This window comes from Pelodiscus sinensis, chromosome 3, assembly GCF_052426305.1.
Source record: "Pelodiscus sinensis isolate ZL-2025 chromosome 3, ASM5242630v1, whole genome shotgun sequence".
In the NCBI taxonomy this organism is placed as follows: domain Eukaryota; kingdom Metazoa; phylum Chordata; order Testudines; family Trionychidae; genus Pelodiscus; species Pelodiscus sinensis.
The window spans coordinates 25144255-25162499 of NC_143054.1; the positions used below are offsets into that span (position 1 = coordinate 25144255).

General features: G+C 42.1%; 1 protein-coding gene across 5 annotated transcripts in view; it reads left to right on the plus strand.

Annotated features, from left to right (window-relative positions):
• The window catches only part of NBAS (NBAS subunit of NRZ tethering complex), a 341233-nt gene that overhangs the window by 255572 nt on the left and 67416 nt on the right, over positions 1 to 18245 (plus strand). For all 5 annotated transcript variants that reach the window (XM_075923472.2, XM_075923475.2, XM_075923474.2 and 2 more), the window contains one exon: positions 6960 to 7049. In XM_075923472.2, coding sequence (XP_075779587.2) covers positions 6960 to 7049 — 90 coding nt within the window. The remainder of the gene's footprint in view (positions 1 to 6959; positions 7050 to 18245) is intronic.

Here is an 18245-nt window from a genome sequence, read left to right on the forward strand (position 1 = left end):
GTCAGATGCTTGCATCTGACGAAGTGGGTCTTTGCCCACGAAAGCTTATGCTCCTACACTTCAGTTAGTCTTTAAGGTGCCACAGGACTCCTCGTCGCTTTTGCAGATTCAGACTAACGCGGCTACCCCTCTGATACATGACTAAATTGTAGCCTTACTATTATTACTGAAAAAAACACCAAAGGTCTGGTAGCACTTAATAGTTTGGGATGACTCATAGCTCTGGTCATCTGAAGAAGTGGTCTGTGCCCATGAAAGCTCATGATACCAGCTACATGTTTTGTTAGTCTATAAAGTGCTACTAGACCATTTGTTGTTTTTTTTTCTGTAGCAAACTAACTCGGCTACTCCCTGAAGCTTATAATTATTGTGTCATCTGATTTAGCCTTTTGATATATTGGCACAACATTTGTTTTCTTCCATTTTTCCAGAACTTGCCTCATCCTCCAAGATTAAGGCAGATGATGGCAAGATGAGGACAGACATATACATAAAATTAAACAGATCGCAACTTTTATTACTCTTTAACACAGAGGAGGGATGATACCCACTCATCACCCATACTTCCATATATGAGACATTTAATTGGTTCAAGTGTGGGGATTATTAGACTTGCACAAGAATTGCACATGGCTCCATACCATATAAGCCATAACATGGGTTAGACTCTTTTCAGACTGAGTTCTAGCCTCCTCTCCCCAAAACCGAGACAAAGTCTTCAGTAGTAAAAGGACTTAGTTATGCTAGATTTTACCCTAACACCTGAGCCTAGGGCCCATCCCCAAAATCCAAAGTCTTTTACCTCTGGGAACTGCTAGTTTTATTCTAGTAGCTACATTGAAAACTGGTCTGAATTTGTAACAAATAACTGTACCCTAGTACATCAGTGAAGTATGTAACCAGGGATGGGCAAGAGGCTGCCAGTAGGCCGGATCCAGCCCACCAAGCCACTGGATCTGGCCTGCGACCGCTTTGCCAGGACCCTGAAACAGAGAGCAACTTACGCTTTAAAAAGCCAGTTGTTCTGCATTCCAGACACCTGGAATGACTGGGGTGGCTCTGTGGGCTCCTTGAGGTGAAAGCGCTCCTGCAGCCTCCCGATTGACCCCCCCGGATGGCAGCCTGTGGCAAGTGCAGCCGGGCTGATGGCCGAGTGCTGTGATGTGCCGAGTGTGGGCACTCAGGGCACTCCAAGCCAGGACTGGTTTGCTGTCCCTCATCGAGTTAGACAAGCAAGCGGGGAACCCTGAGAACTGTCTGTCCGGGGTGGAGGTCGGGTCCCTTTAAGCACAGCCCTCGGCTAGCCTGAGGCAGCAACTCCACGCTCTAAGTCCTAAACTGATGCCCTGCCGACACTGCTTCTGGCCAGCCTTAACTTCGGTTCAGGGTCCACTCAATGTGGACATGCTAGTTCGAATTAGCAAAACGCTAATTTGAACTAGTTTTTAGGTCTAGACGCACTCGTTCTAATTAGCTTAGTTCGAATTAACTAATTCGAATTGTTAGTTCGAATTAGTGCTGTAGTGTAGACATACCCTCCCAGACCACATTCTCCCTCCTGCACCCCAATCCCATACCCCAAGCTCCCTTCAGCATCCAACCTCCATTCCAGACCCTGGAATTCCTTCATTAATATCCTGGAAGAGTGCAGCCCTCAACCACTTTCCAAAACCTTTGAGTGACCCCCCTCCGCCATCAAAAATGATGGCCCACACTTGTACTAAACACATTGAGGATTACCCCTTTGTATGGCATTTCTTATAGAAATTACAGCAATTGTGTGACATTGTGACTCATAATTTCCCAGTGGAATGTGCTAATGGCCCAGATATTAATACTGGTACAAAAGTTTTCTGGTTTCCTACAGTCCAAGGGTGGCACAAATATAAAAGGATAAAATGTTAAGCTAAAGAACTAATAAGGCTGTTTTAATGAATAATGCAATTAGGTGAAAAGATTTAACTGTATTTAATTTATTCACCTTTTTAGTATTCTTTGTAATTGTATTGCTTTTGAGGATTTTTGTTTGTTCAATTCATGTAGTTTTTCTGCAGCTGAACTGAAATCAAAATGTGCCTTCATCAGTTTAATTATACTAGATTCATACAGTCTTAACCGTAAAGCTTCTGGCTATCTTGCAGGGGGAGTTGAGAGGGGCGTGAGATGGGGGAGAAAGAAAAACATACTCAAAATACCATATTATCTGTGTGAAGGACTAATGTTTCATTAATTGTTTGCTTTTGTGAGTAGCGTCTGAGTACTGTTAATTAGGAAGAAAATAAGAGAACTTTATTCCTTGTGAAACTTAAGAGATGATTGTCATGTAAAAGTCTTTTGAACTGTAAATATTTTTATTGTCTTAACCAATTTTAAGGTAGTACTGATATTATCAGTTTTTTAAGGTACAGGTTGTCCCTCCCTGATCTAGCACCCTTTGGAGCTATGCGATCCTGAGCCAGGGAGTTTGGCAGACCAGTGAAGATAAATGCTTCTCTTCTGGCCTCTGGCTCCCGTTCCCAGGCTCCCCTCCCAGCCAATTCAGGCCGTTGGTTCCTGTTCACAACCCTGTCAGGGCTTCTGTCCTGACTGCACTTCCAGCCCCAGCAGAGCTCCCCTTCTGCCAGCTCGACTGTGCTCCTGGCTCGGCTGGGTTTCTGGCCACTGGCCCCATGCTTCCAACCCAGCTGCACTCCTGACCGTCGCTGGCCCCCCTGCCACTGGACTTCTGACCAGCATCCGCTGCCAGCCTCTGGGGCTTTCTGGTCCAGCAACCTCCGTGGTTCTGCTGGACCATGGATGATGCTGGACTGGAGAGTCATAGATTACAGAGGTTCAACCTATACTTGCTTCCGACCATGTATTTATTCTAGAAGTAAACAATATTTTATTAAAATTAATTGATTTTAATATCAATTGTAATTTAAAAGACATCTTTACCGTGGATAATTAGACTTGACTCTTTAGGAGAAAGTGCCAATGTATCCATTTTCTGGTGAAATAATACTAGCCCTTCTACAGCACCTTCCATGTGACTATCTTAAACGTTAATGAATTAACATTATCCTGGGACAGTAAATATTGTTCCTGCTTCACAGGTGTGAAAAGTGAAAAACAGAGAAGTTAAGGCCTCAGTTTTCAGAAATTCTCTTTAATTTTGGTTGTTTCAAGTAGAGGCCAGTTTGAGATACATAGCTTGATTTCCAGGAGTGCAGAGCTGCTTTATTTTTTATTTTTTTTAAATAAAAAACTGGAGGTGTTTCAGGATATTGGTCATTCAAAAACTGGAAAATTAGAGGATACGCTTTCTCCCAGGGCATGAAATTTGGTTACCCATAGAAAGGGTATATCCTGAATGAATAAAATAAAGGAGTAGGTCTCATAATCTTCATTACCTGTCCTGAGATTTAACCATAAAACCATTCTCATTCCCTCTGTACCTCAGTGAGCTATATTAGGGGATTTGGATTGTGGCTTTTAAAACACTCTTTCAGTTCTTTGGTGATGTGTTTTACATACAAATTCCCTTATTGCACAACTAGTTAAAAAAACCCAATTTGGTCCAACAAGATATGATGGGAAATTTCAAATGAGTCTATAAAGAATCTTTAAAATGTGGCTTTAAGTGTTACAACTCTCTTGATTCTATGACAGTGTTTGAAATTTTATTTTGGATTCTTTCTAATTATTTTTAAACAGATGGTGCATATAGCTATGTTGTTTCCTTACTACAATTTTGCTTTTTCAGTCTCCTCCTCTCCCCCCTCCCCCATTCTTTCATATGGTTTTTACTTCTGCATGTTGGATTCAGATTAGTTTGCAAAAGTGGCGAGGAGTCCTGTGGCACCTTATAGACTAACCGAAGTGTTAGAGCATATGCTTTCGTGGGTGAAGACCCACTTCGTCAGATGCATGACGAAGTGAGTCTTCGCCCACTAAAGCTTATGCTCCAACACTTCGGTTAGTCTATAAGGTGCCATAGGACTCCTCGTTACTTTTGCAGATTCAGACTAATAAGGCTACCCCTCTGATACTCAGATTAGTTTGTAGCTCTTCAGTCAGGGACTATTCTTCTGTTCTGTTTGTGTAGCATCTTATGTATGAAACACCCTTCCTGAAATACTCTATTAGGCCATACCATCCTGCCCCTCATCTAATTTTGCCTTAGAATCTATTGTTTGATTTGGAACTTTTGAGCTATATAATAGCTAATCTATAATGACCTGATTATACTCCTTCTCCTCTTCCATTTTTCTTTTGCATTTACTTTTATCTTGCTATATGGACACGTCTGCAACTAAAAAAAAAATCTAATAATAATTTCCGTATGAAATGAGACAGTTTAGCAAAATAACTTACCGTTATGTCATTTAAACAGTAATGGTATTACAATATAATGTTCCTAATAGTGATGGATGCGTGCTAATATTTTCTGTAAAGAATCTGTATTTTCAGATATTGGATAGTATATAGATATTCTGATGAAGTTTCCCAAACACCATGGTGCTAAGTGCAATGTAAGAAACTAAAATGAATAGACCTTAGTAAACTTATGTTCCATAATGCAAGAAAGCTGTGTTCCATCTACTCTTTCACAGTTGGAGAAAGAGCTTGGCTCTTGGCTTTTCAGTGAAAAGAATATATTGGCATGTTGTCCCAACTACTACAAACCTGTCCTTTATTTTAATTTTATTTGCTTCCTCTTTATGATGACATGATAGTGCCACTACAGTTAAACATTCTGTCCCAACTTCTGTTTAAATGTCTTGTAATATCAACATGCTTAGTGCCTTAGGATGATACGGAGTAGGGCCAGTGACCCAGATTGTGTTATTTCAGCTAGGGGTTGCGAGAGAGATAAGCCCCAAAGTATCTACTTTTCAAAAAGTGTCTACATAGATTTGTTTTTTGTTTTTTTGCACAGAGCTAAAGATCAAACTATTGGTCAAAATGGTCTCAATCTTTTAAATTTTACCCAAGGTAGTGCATGGCACCCACTAAAAATTTGGGAGACCCAAATTGAGAATGGTATTTAAGAAAATGTAATTATGATGTATATTTACCAATACAAAAATGACTGGAAGGTTTTACATGTTATAAAGTTAAACTCTTCTTTAAAGGGCTCTAAAATATACATAGCTACTTGTATTGCTTTGAAAAGTGATGTGCTCTCCTGGAGTTGCAAGGTAGCATTAATAATCCAAATTTAGGTAATGTGACTGAGAGTTTCCCAAGTTATACTGTGTACAAAAAATGGTTTCCTTGTGCTGCATTCTACTATATTGATCTGAGAGGTACTCATGACTGGATGAATCACTGATATGGTTGAATTTGATGGCTATGACCTAACACATCAATTAACATAACTAAGAATAAGTAAATTACAAGCCTCCACTAAAGAATAAAGTTTTAGACTGAATGACTGTTGGTTGCTGCAGTCTGATTTATGGGTGCATTTTGGTTTGGGGGAATTATCAAATCCTTTTACAAGCCATTCACTCTGACCCAAAGGATTCTATTAAACACTGTTATAGGATAAAAATGAAAATACAACTGGTTGCCCATACCATCTTTCGTCTCTTCCCCGGGAGTAGACAGTAGCCAATGGGATTTGCTTACATGCCTGAAAGAACTGATGGAAGCAATAGCTGGGCCTGCTTGGTAAAGGTGTGTTTGCGATGTAAGGAGTTGTAAATGTGATATGAGATGTGTATTTTGCACCCCCTTGTGTTTGAGAGCATAAAAGAAAATTCTGCATGTGTACCTTTCAGGATCTAGTATGCATTATTTCCATGCAGAATTATGTACCTTTATGGCTTCTGAATTTCGGTTTTTAGTTCACATGCTGGTAAAATGCCCCAGTGTGAGAAAAATGAAATTGGTATTTATCCAGTAAACACTAGAGATGGTTACTTGATTCATGTTGATTTAGCCTCTTTCAGAGCACAGTTAGTTTAGGTAGGTAAATGTCACTGCGTGTAGGGATTGTCGGATTGTCTTTCCAGAGCCATAATGTGGGCTATGTCTATGATTTCTAAAGCACACTAATGTGTTGCCATATAACTGGTCTGTGTAGCTCTTGCTGTTGCACACTGGATTCACTGGAGGTCTTTAACATAATGCTATCTGAAACAATCCTATGTTAAAGTATAATAGGGACAAATAAACTAACAGGTTAGAACAGGTATTCAATAACCTAATCATGTAGGACATTTTTTATATCTATAAAAAATAAGTAGACAAGAACAGACTTTCTGAAGCTTTCCTAAGTGCTAGTGTAATTCAGTTTCCTCTTAAGATTTTAGTCGTTTTTCGCGTTTGCCTAGACTTCATATGAAAAGATTTGAAATTCCATTTCATAAGGCAAATATTTAAACTGCACTTCAACTTTTATATTTAGATAAGTAGCTAACAGCCACTCTGATTCTTATAATCTCTTGTCATGAGGAGAGGTGTGTCTCCCCCAAATGGAAATTCTCTGACTCGGGTACATGATTCATAATTGTTGTATTTAATCCTAGGCAGACATTTTCTCTTTGAGAATCCATGTTGACTCAGTTTGTGAATGGCCATTAGCCTATTAATAACCAGTTGTAGGAAGATGCCCACACTGAATTATGTTACACTGCAGATATTGCCAATGCATTTCTGTAGTTTTTCACATAGGTTGGGTTTCAGATGGGCATTCTGAAGAATACCACATGTTCCAGGGCATTTTCACTCTTCAGATTTGTTCCTTTAAGTGCATTTGAGTTATTTTCTCCTGTTGTTTATTTCCATTTTTACTACTCCCATTGCATAAGGTACTAATCAAGTAGGAAACTGTAAAAGTTGTCACATTTACTCAGTATTCATAAATGAACTTCAGGTGTACAAACTAAATTAGATGATGTGTCCAGAATCATTTATTCTAAAATATTTATGTTTTTGTATAATCTGATTTCATCTGATTCTTTTAACAGTGACAACAGCACCGAATTTACTTCAATAAATGACCCACTTCAGATCCTAGAAGGGATTGTTTCTGCAGTCCATGCGAGTGTTGAAAAGGGGTAAGAATGTATATGGATACTGCTAACCTGATTATTAGTGGGCTGTATAATATTATACGCCCGCCTATGTTCTGACCATAAGGTAATTAGATTGTTCTGAAATCAGGCTGTGCAGAATTAAATGTATTTTGTGAAGAGCCTCAGTGTGTGGGGATAGAACACTAATGCTGAGGACATAGCTGAGCTTCGGAGATTTTTCTTAACATTAACAAATTTTCAAAGTTCAAAACCACAGAATCAAAACTAAATAATAGAGTTCTGGAGATATATGTGGTATCATTCCTTCCAAAAGCTCCTTCAACTAGCGCGCACACATTCTTTCTTAGTGGACCTGGTGATAGCAGACAGAAGACTAGTGTCTGGCATACCAAATGAGCCCAATGCTTCATTTTCCTCAGTGTTCAAGAGGGTGGAGAAAAGGGTCAGATGTTGAGTAGGTGTTATATTGAAAAAGCTACGCTAAAGATGAACAAAAGGGAGCTCACCTAGTCGGAAAGCTATCCTGAATATTGATGTCAGTGCCCAGCCTTCCATGCCCACATCTAATTTCCTCACCCACATAATCTTAGGTATGCTTATGGTAGAGACTAGCATATTCATGGATATTAATAGCACAATCATACCTATTCAAACAAATTATCTCATTCTTGAAGCCTGTTACCTTTGGCTTTGACCATTACTTCTGTTTTCTTGTGATGTAACTTGTGGTTGCCAACAGGTCCCAAAAATCTTTGATAAACACATTCAATTCCCTAAAATCTAGGGCATTTATCTACATCAAAGATTTCAAACACTCATGGTAATTTGCTTTACCTAATCATACAGGATACAGGCCTGTGGATTTCTTGTGTTACAACCAAATATAATGAAGTGATGTCTGCTAATGTTATTTAATACAAAAATATAAGCCAAATATCATAGCTATGTAAATGGGTTACACTAGATCATAGGAATGCTTTTGCTAACAGTCAGATTTTTGGTCACAGTGCAATGACAAAGTGCACAGTCTTGATTTTTGATACTTTCCTGCAAAGGGGGGTACACAATGGATTTATTTCTCTCATGCATTATAAGACACCCATTAGTAGTACTTTTGCATAATTTAAACAAAAAGCATACTATAGTCCACAACCCCTTGCAATTACCATTCTATGTTTACTGAAAGGACTAGAGCCAAGAGCCTAATCACCAGTGGTTATTGCAACATTTTTAAATGGTTGGAAAATCATCCAAACAAAATGGTCCATTTTGCATCCTGCTGTCAAAGTGACAGAATCCAACTGGGAGAGGGCACCATTTAGGGGACCTGGAGGACAGTACCCTCCCCCAAAGTTTTAAACCCTGGATTTCATACTTGAGATTTGCTTAAAGCTACATGCCCTGGCTCCAGAGGCAGTTCTTAAATGCAACAGAGTTTGAGCTGCTTCCAGCTTTGCCTTTGGGACAGGGAGTTTGTTATAAAAAAGGGAGGCAGATGATGAAGAATAACAAAAGCTTGGTCATTAACATAATTGAAGGATCCTTAGATTATCATGAAAACATTGCCAGGTACTCTACTTAAAAGACAGGAGGAAAAAAGTAGGAATGAGTGTTGTGCTGCTGGGATTTGCATTTGGACCAGTACGGTTAAATTTATAACTGTTCTTGAAAAAGGGACAGTCAGTGAGGTGGCAAAATTTGCTGACACTAAAAAATTACTCAAAATAGTTAAATCCAAAGTTGACTGCGAAGAGTTACAAATGGATCTCACAAAACTGAGTGATTGGGAAGCACAAGGGCAGATGGAATTTAGTGTTGATAAATGCAGAGTAATGCACATAGAAAAATCGAATCCCAACTATACATACAAAAATAATGGGGTCTAAATAGCTGTTATCACTCAAAGATATCTGGGGATCATTGTGGATAGTTGCCTGAAAACATCTGCTCAGTGTGCAGTGGCAGTCTAAGAATTAAAAAGCTAACAGAATATTGGGAATCATTGTGAAAGGAATAGATAATAAAAAAATACATATTGCCTCTACATAAAGTCGTGGTATGCTCACATCTTGAATACTGCTTGCAGATCTAGTTACCCCAACTAAAAAAAGATGTATTGGATTTGGAAAAGGTACAGAAGGGGCAACAGAAATGATTAGGGGTAAAGAACAGCTTCCATATGAAGAGAGATTAACAAGACTAGGACTTCTCAGTTTGGAAAAGAAATGACTAAAGGATGGGGAATATGTTAGATGTCTAGAAAATCATGAATGATATAGAAAAAAAGATTAAGGAAGCGTTATTTATTCCTTCACTAAAATTAACACAAGAAGCTCACCCAATTAAATGTACAGGCACCGGAGTTAAAACCAACAAAACAAATTGTTTCTTCACAGTCAGCCTGTGGAACTCTTTGCCAGGAGATGGTGGAAATGCCTAAACTATAACAGGGTTCCAATAAAAACAAAATAAGGCCAAAGAAGATAGATTCATCAATGGCTACTAGCCCGAATGGGCAGGCATGGTGTCTGTTTGCCAGAAACTGGGAATAGGCAATGGGATGTCTCATTTGATCCATCTGTTCATGTTTTCTGAAACACCTGGCATTGGCCACTGTTCGAAGACAGGATACTGGGCTAGATGGACCATTGGTCTGACCCAACATGACCATTCTGATCTTATATAGAGCCCAGATGTATCTGCCACCTGCTATAGCCCACTAGACCCCATTCCACTTATAGAACTGAGAGCCAGAGTCCTGACAGTCTGTCTGTCTCTCTCTCTCTCTCCCCTTGCCCACAAAGTTAGTAACAAGCATATAAATATTTTAAGGCTAGCCAGTATCCCTTAAGTGACTTGCCACAAGATGTCAGAATATGTTAATATTAGAGCTGAGTGGGTCTAATATTTATTTCATTCTTTTTTTTTACTATAGGAATTAGCAAATATCTGACAAGAGTACTGTATCTAACTTACCTCCTAAAAGCTCAAGTTTTCCAGTACCTTAGCCCTAGAAGGAGGTGATGTCAGGGGGAGGGTGAAAGGAATTGGTCCCCACCCCCAATTTACTGCTTGGCTTGTACTGAGCATGCTCAGTAACACTGCTAAAGTTGCTCTCCTCTGTCTGTTCTCACCATTCTCTCACTGTCTTCCTCCGCCCCAAATCATGGTGTGCACCGCCCCTCCCTCCCCCAACCAAATTCTGACCTGAAACCCCTTCACTATTAGTGAATTCCAAACCCTAGGGCTGCCACCAAGAATGCCTACATTCTAAGTCCTGGAACTTCATCCCCTATTGTAACGTATTAGTTACATTAAAGAAAGCTATCCCACCCATCGAGTTCCTCATTGAGAACTCTAGCCTAGGAAAAAATAAAGGTTTACAAATTGATCCTCATCTGTTTGCTGTACAGCACTTGCTACTACTGTACATATTTTTGACTAAGCCATAATCAAAAGCAGCAGGCAAGAAGCAGTGGGAAAGTAAGGCATGTAAACTGAATCATTGTTCAAACTTCTAATGCTTTAGTGACCTGCCTAAGTTGTTTGTCATTGTATTGGTTCTCTTAGCATTGCTACTCTTATATTGATGTCAGCACTTTCATAGTAATTCATCCTTAATATTTACTCTGGAGTGAAACATGACATTAAGATGTCCATTTCACAGAGAAAAATGTAGTATACCAAACCAGAAATAAGTGGCCTTGCAGAGTTAAAACCTAAAATAAACTTAAGTCGGATACGCATTTGTGAGCTTTTATAACTTAGTTTGCTGGTGCTTTTGACTGACTTTGTGGTAAGGGAATTTCACATCCTTTCATTGGTCCTCATAATTTCATTTAGCTGAGGCAATTAATCATGGAAAGATGTGCTGAGCCAGGGCTTTTACAAATTGCTTATCTAAAGTAAACTGTGCATGGAAACAGGCAGTAATCCTCCCTCCTCCCTATATATACATTAGGGCCGGGGTGGGCAATAATTTTTAAGAGGAGGCCACTTCATTAATTTCTGAAGGGGCTGCCTCGGAAAGGGTGCGGTCTTGGGCAGAAAGGGCAGGTCCAGGAGTCATCTCGTGCTCCCCCGCCCACAGACCCTGATAGGCTTGGGGGTGGGAGAGCACATGAAGACTTTGTTCCCCAACCCAATGAGAATCGCCAGCTGTTTTAAAACAGCTGCTTGGTTCCCTGTAGGCACTGCAGCGGGAAGAGACTTTGTGCATTCCCCCTCTTCCAGTCCAATCAGGGCCTTGGGGTGGGGAGAGTGCGCAAAGTCCCACGCCCTCTGCCCCTACCTTGCCAGGGACCCGCAGTGGCTAGAGAGAACCGCTGGCTGTTTTAAAACAGCCAGCGGTTCCCTATCGTGCAGCGTACACCTGGAAGAGTAGGAGTCTTCGTGTGCACACCTGTCCCCAGGTCTCAATTGGCCTGGGGGTGGGGGAGTGGCCGGAAGGCCATGGGCTGGATCCACTGGCTTGTCGGGCCAGATCCAGCCCACAGAGGCTGTCTTGCCCACCCTGCATTAGCATGTGTGCACACAGCAGCTGAGAGTTGTGATTTGTAGCAGAGCTGAACATAAACTTGTTAGTTCAGTTTGAGCTAATGCCTAAAACTAGAGGTGTGGCCATGGTATCACAGACTGTAGCTTGGGCTAGCTGCCCCAGTACATACTGTGGGGGCCAGGCAGGAGTGTATTTGAATGCCTAGCCCTAGGTGCAGCCTATGTCACCACAATCACACTGCTATTTGTACAGTAACTTCTCACTTAACTTTTCCCAGTTAATGTTATTTTGTTGATATGTTGCTTGTCTATATTAGAGCACATGCTGATTTAAAATTCTGCAGTGCTGCCTTATAATGTTGTTTGGTGGCCTGCTTTCTCCACAACTTGCAGGTTTTCATGGGAAATGAGTCTCCTTGTGGGGGGCATGGAACCAGGGTGGTCTGGAATCTCCCCTATGTTCCCTGTTTGGTATGTGGCTGAGCAGCTGCAGTTCAGCTTCTTCTCCCCACTCTGCATTGAAGCTCTCCTGGGAGCCCCCTGCTTGCTGTGAAGAGAGGGGGAGGGTGTGCTGATGTCCCTCCCTCTCCACTGATCAAGCCCCGCACTGCATACCCCATCTCCACAAAGCAGGATATCACAGACTCAGATCCTAGTCCTGTGCCTGGACTACTTACGAGGGCAGTCACCGGAAAGTGGGGCTAGCATACTTAGAGGGAGTACACATCTGTCTGCTTCTCTCAAACATACCTACATTGTGTGTGTGTCTGTCACATACATACACATACCCGATGGCACTGTGCAGTTGTGTTTGCACTGTCTGGAGGAGTTTATGGTACAATCAAGTGCCATAGTGTGGGTTTGTCATCATGTTCAGTTTCTGCAGGGAGGTGTTTGCAGCCACTGTCATGTGCCTATTGTGTTTCCTCAGTCCATGCTCCTCCCAGAGTGTGAGGCTCCATTCACAATATGTAATCCTTGAAGCCTCAGCTGAGTGCAACTTCATCATTCAGTAGCAAGACATTCCCTGGGAAATATTCTACCCTCTGATTTCATCACCTCACCGAAGCTTATTAATCATTGTTGCTTTGTATAATATTAAATTGTTTAACATTGTTTAAAACTTATATTGTAAGTTTATGCTACCCTGAAAAAAAATCCCTGGAACCTGTTTCCCCTCACCTCCATTTACATTCATTCTGAGGAATAAATTGGATTTGCTTAACAACGTTTTGCTTAAAGTAGCATTTTTGAAAAAAAAAAACTGCAAAGTTAAATGAGAAGTTATTGTTGGTGATGGTTGGATTAGAGCTAGCACATGTCTGTCTACCAGCTCGAGGAACCACACCTCCCTGCTGCATTGTGGACCTACCCATACTTAAACACCATTGTTAAGCAACTCAATGTAAGGGCAGGTTGGATCATGCATGGAGGCATACCTGGGAGGTCAACAAATGCTTTTGATGTCAACCCCCGCGCGTCCAGACTACCGCGCTGAGCCGACAAACAGCTGATCAGCTCAGCGCAGCAGCCATGTAAATTTAAATGAAGCGGCGATTATTTAAATCGCCGCTTCATTTTCCTATGCCTGGTAGTCTAATCTACATGCCTCTGTTGCCAGAGGTATGTAGCCTAGACGTACCCACAGACAGACAGACAAACTTATGAACTATATATAGATAGCGATCCCTTTCTCCATCCCTGCCTCTGCTGGCCCAATGAGGTTATATTTGTCCCAGTCCCCATCTCTGGCCCCTTGCTGCCCCCCTCTGGTCATACTGAAGTACAGCTGTCCCTCCTGCCAGACCCCCTTCCTTTCCATTTTATGAGAAACAATCAAATTCCAGCCACATCCCATTGTCCGGGCACAACCAAATACATGTTTTTGTTAGCATTTTTACTGTAGCACATACGCATCTTTGACATATAAGCCATTTTAACACATGCTTAATATCCATGACATAGGGTATATTACAATAACTAGACAGACCAAAACAATTGTATAGTACATGCTTTAAAAACTGCATGATCCTATTTTTCTCAGATGATTTCGAACAATTCAGTAATATGGGTTTTTAAAAATTTTTGTATTAATTAATTAAACTTAGGAACGTGTGGAAGAGTAACTAAAAATGTGCCAGTGTTTCTTTCCTAGTTATAAACCTACCTGGTTTCTTGGGTAAGTAATAGATAATATGTAAAATAAACTAAGCTGAACAGATTTCTATAGAGATATGACAATTATACAGGCAGTCCCCGAGTTACGCGGATCCGACTTATGTCGGATCCGCAGTTACGAACGGGGTTTGCTCCCCGTCTCCCTGGTCTGCTGGTCTGCTGGAGACCAGCAGACCAGGGAGACGGGGAGCAAAGCCTCTGAGGACGCCGGCAGTGGGACAGAGAAAGCCCCGGAGCCCGCTGGCAGCGGGACAGCCCAGACGCGCCGCGGCTGTCCCACTGCCGGCGTCCTCAGAGGCTTTGCTCCCCGTCTGCCTGGTCTGCTGGTCTCCAGCAGACCAGGGAGACTGGGAGCAAAGCCGCGGAGGACCCGGGCGGCGGGACTGCGGTGCGTCTCGTTCCGCCGCCCGCGTCTCCCTGGTCTGCTGGCGGGGGGGGGGGGGGGGGCGCAGCTAGTACCCCCCCCCCCCCCCCCCACAGCTTTTCGCCTGGTCAGTTTCAGCAGCGGCTGAATCAGGACGCCTGGGGCAGAGCAGCTGGGGTGCTACTGGGTTGGTCCAGTAGCGCCGAGGAGCGGCGCTACTGGAGCAACCCAGCAGCACCCTAGCTGCTCTGCCCCAGGCGTCCCCAAGTCAGCTGCTGCTGAAACTGACCAGCACTGACTACAGGAAGCCCGAGGCAGAGTTGCTCTGCCCTGGGCTTCCTGGAATCAGCCGCTGATCAGTTTCAGCAGTAGCTGACTTGGGGACGCCTGGGGTTCTTAAGTTGAATCTGTATGTAAGTCGGAACTGGCGGTCAGTTTCAGCAGCGGCTGAATCTGGACGCCAGTTCCGACTTACATACAGATTCAACTTAAGAACAAACCTACAGTCCCTATCTTGTACGTAACCCGGGGACTGCTTGTATACATTTATGCTTTTAATTTAGAAACTCAAAAAAATTAGAGATATCAAAAATGACACTTTGAAATTCATCCTTGCTATACTTTATGTGATAATGTGAATATTTTGTGTGCGGAAAAGTGTTAAAAGCTCTCCAGCTTTGTTTCGTGTAGTCTCTTTGAGTTCATAGTATAGGAAACGGCAAAACACAGTGATTTTTCAGAAGGAAGTAAAATGTTAAATGATACTACCAGAGAATCTGGTTACAACACTGAGATATACACCTACTGCTCCAAGACAGTAGCAAAATCCTTATAGACTTGACTTGTAGAAGGATTGAGTGCTTTAATTCATAGTACATCACCACACTTCAGTTTAGGAATACACAATACAAAAGAGAGAATGGTATAACCTGAATCCTGAATGTTAAGAAAACAGACTCTCCATGCATTTCTTGGTTTTCACTCCTTGTTTATCAGGGGCTCCATAGAGAATTTAAGATCAAGAGAATGGTGATTGACTGCATGACATATCTTGGCTTATCTGTGGTACTTAATTCTGGGGTTTGAGAGTCAGCCAATCCACCCTTAGGACACAATGGAATTTTAAGTTACAGTCCCATAAATACCAGCTCTATTAGACCTTAGTTACTTGAAGAAATCACCAGTATAATATATCACAGTAATTATACCAGCACAGCTCCCCATGTGGCCACATTTCCTCGAGAGTGAATGCCTTTTTCTAGTTTAGCTTATGTTGCCTTCATTTAATTTTGTTTAGCAACCCACCCACCCCCAGCCTGTCCCCTGCATGCACACAGTTATTTGATTCCAGATAGATGGCAGAATTATCTTGTTTTTAAATTTAAATACAGGCAGTCCCCGACTTACGCGGATCCGACTTATGGGGCTCCTCCGCTGCCGGCTTCCCCGGGGCTTTGCAAAGCCGCGGGGGGGCTCGGGTGGCGAGGCAGCCCAGGCGTGCCTGGGCTGCCTTGCTGCCCGACCCCCCCCCCCCCCGCGCGGCTTTGCAAAGCCTCGGGGAAGCCGGCAGCGGGTCAGCCCAGACGCCCCGCGGCTGTCCCGCTGCGGGCGTCCTCAGAGGCTTTGTTCCCCGTCTCCCTGGCAGACCAGGGAAACTAGGAGCAAAGCCGCGGAGGACCCAGGTGGCGGGACCGCGGTGCGTCTCGGTCCGCCACCCGCGTCTTCCTGGTCTGCTGGGGGGGGGGGGGGGGGCGCAGCTAGTACGCCCCCCCCAGCAGACTAGGCTTTTCTCCAGATGCCTGTGGCAGAGCAGCTGGGGCGCTGCCGGTTGGTCCCGCAGTGCTGCTCTGGGTGCTACTGGACCAACCAGGCAGCATCCCAGCTGCTCTGCCCCAGGTGTCCTGATTCAGCCGTTGCTGGTCAGTTTCAGCAGCGGCTGAATCAGGACGCCTGGAGCAGAGCAGATGGGGTGCTACTGGTTTGGTCCAGTAGCGCCGAAGAGCGGCGCTACTGGAGCAACCCAGCAGTACCCCAGCTGCTCTGCCCTAGGCGTCCCCAAGTCAGCTGCTGCTGAAACTGACCAGCGCTGACTACAGGAAGCCCGATGCAGAGTTGGCCTGCTTTCTGTAATCAGCTGCTGATCAGTTTCAGCAGCAGCTGACTTGGGGATGCCTGGGGTTCTTAAGTTGATTCTGTATGTAAGTCAGAACTGGCAGTCAGTTTCAGCAGCGGCTGAATCTGAACACCAGTTCCGACTTACATACAGATTCAACTTAAGAACAAACCTACAGTCCCTATCTTGTACGTAACCCGGGGACTGCCTGTAACAGAAATTGGCCTCCTATTATGGTTGATCTGTTGTATGTGGAGCTGTAGAAATGGTCCACTTTCCCATACTTTCTTTCATTTTTTAATGTCAATGCCACATCACTTGAGTCCTTAGTTGCAGTAAGGGTTCTGGTAAAAAGAAGCCTTACCCACTTTCCCATTGTTTCACAGATAATAGCACTGTTACGGGTGCACTGGTTCACTGTGTGGTTATGCTTCAGATTTAATCTCCATAAGAACACTCTCCATGTCTAACCTGCTTTGGGGTTTCTCTTTTTTTTAAATTCATTTGAGAGTGAAATTTTCATTATTAGTCCAGATATTATTTTGAATTAAATTTGGAGCAAAAAATGGTTGTATTACAGACTGTAAAAATACACCCTATTCAGTGCTAAATTGAACTGGTTTCTTTTCTTTAGTTTTGAAAGGAGCTGTTGCATCTCTCAATTTGTATACCCTGCTAACATTGTGGCATTTAAACACTAATCAAGTGTGAAGATCAATATAACTATAAAAAAGATTACTCAGGTTCATTTAAACACACTTGTTTACCTCCTTCATCTATTAAGACAGCAAAGCATAAAGCTTCTGCTTCTAAAAGGTCATAAAAACTGAGATGTGAGCTTGCCTGACTTTTCTGAAGTGTTCCAACAGTTACTTTTAATTTTCACATTTTTAATTTACAATTTGAATGCCACTCGTTCAGCAGAGTAATTTCTAATTTAGCTCAAGTGCTGAGAGAGATAATATATAAAGATAATAATAGAGGCTAAATAAAATTGAAATCCTCACAACTGAAAATGTAAACTGTCAATGTTTATTATTTCAGACTTTCAAGATAGGAGAAATTGGTGTTTTGTGGCTGATACTCATTTCCCATCTGTCTTGTTAGGACAAATAAAGGAACATTAGTTATAAATCACATTTCACTTGGAGCAACTTTGTTTTTTAAAAAATAACAATGCTAGTTTGAAATATTACTAAAGAATAGCAGAACACTGTTTACAGATGTATTACATGGTAGTTTGGAGTCTGTTAAATATGGTGGGCTCTTGCCTACAACTATTAACTGATTTTATTAATTTGTACACTGTAAATACAGTCTCATAATCAGAATACATTTATTCTAATGCACATCATTATATGATATACATTATTCTTATTAAGTTACTTTCATTATCTGCAGTCCAAAAAACTCTTAATATAATTATAAAACACTCTCTTTTTCTTTAAGAAGTGAATTCTCCCATTTCATGTGCTTGTTTTCCTCTCATGCTCCTGATTGGATATTTTCAGTTAGAATTGTCCATTCGCCTATGCATATAAACTTTGTTTACTTGTACCACATATTTCAGCTATGAAAGTGCAAGGGCAAACCACCCACAGGACCTATTCCATTGCCTCATCCCTGAGACAAAGCTAGACTAGATTTACAGGAGTGCCAGTTAGCCCACTAAGGGCATGTCTACACAGCATGGTAAAAGTCAAATTAAGCTACACAACTTGAGCTATGTCAATTGCGTAGCTTATGTCAAAAAAGCTTATTTTGGCTTTTGGTGTTGTGTGCACAGCAGGAAGTCAAAGGAAGAACACTCTTCCTTCAACTTCCCTTACTCCTCGTAAAATGAGGGTTACAGGAGTTGAGAAATCCTCCATCTCAACATTATTTCGAAATAACGGCTTGCAGTGTAGATGTGCTCTTTGTTATTTCAGAATAATATCAGTTATTCCGAAATAATGCTGCTGTGTAGACATAGCCTAACTGTTTATAAAGTTTCAAAAGTTTTTCGAATGGTGACTCTGGCAGCTATAATTCATTCACTAGACAAAAAGACGTTTGGTTTTTGGCT